Source organism: Sardina pilchardus, chromosome 23 (genome assembly GCF_963854185.1).
Source record: "Sardina pilchardus chromosome 23, fSarPil1.1, whole genome shotgun sequence".
NCBI classification, from domain to species: Eukaryota; Metazoa; Chordata; class Actinopteri; order Clupeiformes; family Clupeidae; genus Sardina; species Sardina pilchardus.
This window is the reverse complement of record NC_085016.1, coordinates 23,181,454-23,185,982: the sequence shown is the minus strand read 5'-3', so window position 1 is coordinate 23,185,982 and position 4,529 is coordinate 23,181,454. Positions and strand designations below refer to the sequence as shown.

At 46.7% G+C, this 4,529-nt stretch overlaps 1 protein-coding gene across 1 annotated transcript; it reads left to right on the top strand.

Annotated features, from left to right (window-relative positions):
* The first annotated feature begins 673 nt into the window (after nt 1-673).
* arl4ca (ADP-ribosylation factor-like 4Ca) lies at nt 674-2,967 on the top strand. The gene is made up of 2 exons (XM_062528125.1): nt 674-952; nt 1,078-2,967. Exon 2 carries the CDS (start codon nt 1,334-1,336, stop codon nt 1,910-1,912), a length of 579 nt encoding a protein of 192 aa, XP_062384109.1. The 5' UTR covers nt 674-952; nt 1,078-1,333; the 3' UTR covers nt 1,913-2,967.
* Nucleotides 2,968-4,529: the final 1,562 nt, after the last annotated feature.

Below are 4,529 nucleotides of genomic sequence, written 5' to 3'. Positions count from 1 at the left end.
AGGAGGTGAAGAAGAGGAGGAAGAGGAAGAGGAGAATCCGGAGGTAAAGAAGAAAGAAAGATCAGAAAGGCCAGGAAGTGAAGAAGAGGAGCAGAAAGATGAGGACCAGAATGACCCCAAAATAATGACCCCTACTTTATTTGATTACCTCTGTGTGTGTGTGTGTGTGTGTGTGTGTGTGTGTGTGTGTGTGAGAGAGAGAGAGAGAGAGAGAGAGAGAGAGAGAGAGAGAGAGAGAGAGAAAGAGAGAGAGAGAGAGAGAGAAATTACACTGCACCGGGCACTCAAAGAAAGTAAAAGCCACAAGTCTCCCAACAGTTTTACTGTCAGTTTGTAATCTGTGCTTTATATGCTTATCCAAGGTGTACAACTGTTTGGACATAAAAACACAATTTCAAAACACTGCAGTTTCCCGCAAAATTGTGTGTTTTTGGAAGACAATCACCTACTAATGTCTTGCTGGTTTGGTGTAAGATTTTGTGGTCAGAGTGTGTTTTGACAAATAGATAGCAAATCGTTGCAAAAAAAAATAAATAGTACCGAAGCAGTCAGAGGGAACCCATAAAGCCACTAGTTGGATGGATGAACTCGTGTGCTAGTGTTTTGTTTATAGTGAGTGGGCGGAGTTCGTCGGTTGCCGTACACTGCTGTAGCAAACACGACTGGTGCACCAGCCCCACGCACCAGCCCTACTGGAACTGCCCGTCGTGCAAGACGGAGGTGACGAAAGGAGCGCGTGTCTCCCTCTCAACTCTGTCGTGGTTCGGAGCTGGTTTCCACCTCAGGGACGACCGTGTCGCTGCGTTGTTGAACCTCGGAAGACACTGTTCCACCCGCAGTGTCGCTGAGGTGTCGGCTGTCTGTGTCAGTACACCGAAAACAAGATTCGCATTCTGCTGCAACCACTGCTCCATTCTCTCAGGCACCCTCCCTGCCGACGGATAATCGGGAGGTACGTTGCGCGTTGAGCACTGAAATACCGTCTGGATCGCACACGCCCTTGCCTGTTTTATTATCTCTTTGCTTGGGAGAATGGAGGTTAAAGACGCTTCATTCTGATATGTTATTGGATTGCAGACGGATGCTGTGGCACTGATGCCAGACGCTCTCTTGCTGCTGTGCGGCGTGGGAGTCGGCGAAGGAGGCCGTGGGTAGGCTCCAGGACCATGTCTTTGGGTTGATTTTGCATCTGTATCGTTTGACTGGTCGCTTGCTTGAAGTCGCAGGCGGGGGATCAGCCATTTCTGTGGAATCTTTGACATTCACGCACCTTCCAAGTGTAGGACTATTCTCATGATTCCTTGCATTGGTGTTTTCGCTTAGCCTGCGTAAAATGGGGAATAGTTTTTCTAACATCGCCGCATTTCAGTCCCTGCACATAGTGATGTTAGGACTGGACTCCGCGGGCAAAACGACTGTCCTCTATCGACTCAAGTTCAATGAATTTGTCAACACTGTTCCCACCATCGGATTCAACACCGAAAAGATTAAACTGAGCAATGGCACCGCGAAGGGTATTAGTTGTCACTTTTGGGATGTGGGTGGCCAGGAGAAGTTGCGACCTCTGTGGAAGTCGTACAGTAGGTGCACGGATGGAATCATTTACGTTGTGGACTCCGTGGACGTGGACAGACTGGAAGAGGCGAAGACGGAGCTACACAAAATCACCAAATTCGCCGAAAATCAGGGGACTCCTCTCCTGGTGATAGCCAATAAGCAGGATCTCCCGAGATCTCTTCCTGTTTCCGATATTGAGAAACACCTGGCTCTTCACGAGCTCAGCCCGTCCACCACGTACCACGTCCAACCCGCATGCGCCATTATTGGCGAGGGACTTCACGAGGGTATGGACAAATTGTATGAAATGATTGTGAAACGGAGGAAAAGTTTGAAGCAGAAGAAGAAACGATAATGGCTCAATAATGACATCATGATATCACTAGAGAAAAGAAATGTAACATTGCTGCTGCTTGAGTATGCTGTGTTTGGCCAGAAATGAAGAGATTTTGTGTGTGCAGTGATTAAGTTTTAATAATTCTAATTATTCAAGATTTATTGTAATTATTGCTGGTTTTCAGCGTGTTGCAAGTTAAAAGAATGGAACTTAAATACTGTTGCCAGCCACCTTTAGTTAACTAAGTTGAAGAAAAGCAACTGGCATTTAGGCATTCACAATCAAAAAGAGTTTAAACGGGCTGGTTCCTGTTTGTTGCTGCTTAACAATTTCAGAAAGTTGGTGTCACGGTTAGTATGTGAATGGTGATAGCTCTGAAGCGTCCCCTGTAAAGACCACATCCCACTCAGCATCACTAGTGGAGGCTGTCTCACAACAGTGATCCATCACATGTGTTTTTTGTTTTGTGTTCTTTTGTACTTTTTAGTGACATGCAGAAGATTTGTTTTACTGTATACTGACTCCTCTCACCCACGCTGCACATCATGCCTACTGATAGCTGAGTCGTTAGTTCCCAGGAAGCAGGTGGCACTGGAAGTGATCTGGCTCAGATCTGGCCCAGGTCCGGCCCTGATCCGGCCCTGGTCAAGACGGGCTGTGTTCCAGGCCAGACCAGCTCCTAGCAGGGTTTGCCTTTATTTTCTATGACTGTAAAATCACTTCCCTTATGAATGCCTTTTGGGTTATGAGTCCTGATGTTTGGGAAGGCTGCCATATTTATTTCATGTTCAAGATGTCCGTAGTGCACATCGGAGCACTTTCCAGATGTTGTCGAGTACACCTTATGATTTAAAGTTGGACTGTTCATTGCACACGAAAACCAAAAAGTGAAAGTAAAGGTCTTACATTTTTATATCCTAAAGTATTTGCAGTAAGATTGTGCGACGCCGATGATGATGATGATGATGATACATGATGATGATGATACTGCTCCCTAAGTGAAGATTGCACCTGGGTATTGTTTGAAATTGATGTAGAAGCAAAAAAGAAATAAAAAAGATGACTAAGCGTTATTCTCTCAGTCTTTCACATTTCATTTCTCTGCGCGTCCCTCCCTGCCCAGCAGCTCTTTGTAAAAAGATTTTTAGTGGGAACAGCAGATCGCGTATCACTTCCTCAGTGACCTGAAGAAAATCAATTAAGCAGCTCACGGTTGGCAGCGGGCACATGGCACAAGATGTTAGGTGTTCCGCCCGCCGTACACGTGTCTGGTCCCGTGCGAGTCGCACGCCTCCGGGCCTTTAACTGACCTGATGTCACTCAGCCAAATTGAAAGTGGATATTAATAGGTGTGTTCAATCTGTTGCGTAATTAGAGAAGCCACGTATGGATGGGAAATGTTCGCTCTATTGGAGGAAGGCATTAGCAGGCCCCTCTCTCTCTCTCTCTCTCTCTCTCTCCCTCTCTCTCTCTCTCTCTCTCTCTCTCTGTATCTCTCTCTCTCTCACCACTGTCACTGTAGAGTACAGACACAGCTCTTATCTTGCATCTTTCAGGCCCTCCAAGCTTGTGCCAACCCTGAGCCAGACACAAGCCAAGCCTGTGCTGCAGTAATCAGGGGCGAGAGATATGAAAGAGTGGCCGCTGCACCCCCATGCCACATCTGTGCCCACTGCACCCACATGCCCCGTTCGTGCCCAAGTGGCTACGGGAACCCGGGTCCCCCCATTAAAATATCCAGGATCCCCTGTTCAGTGGAAGGTCTTTGCACTCGTCTCACATCCTTGACAACACGGTGGCTGTGACAGCCATCATGTTTAATGAATCTACAGCTAGATTTCTTATCAAACTTTAGGTGCAAGTCCCCACCCCCCACACACACTCTGACAGAGAAAATGGCATAATATTGTGTTTGCAACAGTAGCTGGTTGTACCTTTTTTTTTTTTTTTTTTTTTAAGATTATTTTTTGGGCTTTTTATGCCTTTAATTGGACAGGACAGTAGAGAGAATGACAGGAAGTGAGTGGGAGAGAGAGTCGGGGTGGGATCCGGAAAGGACCACGGGGCGGGAATCGAACCCGGGTCGCCGGCGTACGGTGCAGGTGCCCCAGCCAGTTGCGCCACTGCCGGGGCCAAGCTGGTTGTACCTTTAACGAGGCCCGCATAACAAAGCGCTGGGAGGAGCAACATGGCGCCGCACCTCACTAACTACGCACGTTAGGAAAGCGCCTTTCTTTTTTGCCTGGCATCCCCACTGACTTGGGTTTGCTTTGGTTGTTTACGTTTGTTAATGCGTGTCCAATCACATAGCAACAGCATAACATAGCGGTAGCTACGTCAGAATGTCTGTCTGACTCTTGTAATAAATCATCCTTTGAGGGATGTACTGTACATGGTTTGATTGCACATCATTCAGTGTATTGTGTAGTACATATGTTATTACCCAAACTTGATGTCTCCTGAGTTAACCCGAAATCTTTACCTTCAATGTCAAGTACTTTCTTTAAATAACAGGGGCGCCCTTCTGATTTTACTCTCAGACATGCACAGTGCTTATTACAGACAGTCTAAACCCTCCTGGAAAATCTGTTTTTGGCATCAAGTTATGCATTTTACAGTTTGGTGAAATTTGCTA

What these genes read in the sequence shown, in the direction of transcription:
- arl4ca (XM_062528125.1), top strand. Translation starts at nt 1,334, where the DNA reads ATGGGGAATAGTTTTTCTAACATCGCCGCATTTCAGTCCCTGCACATA.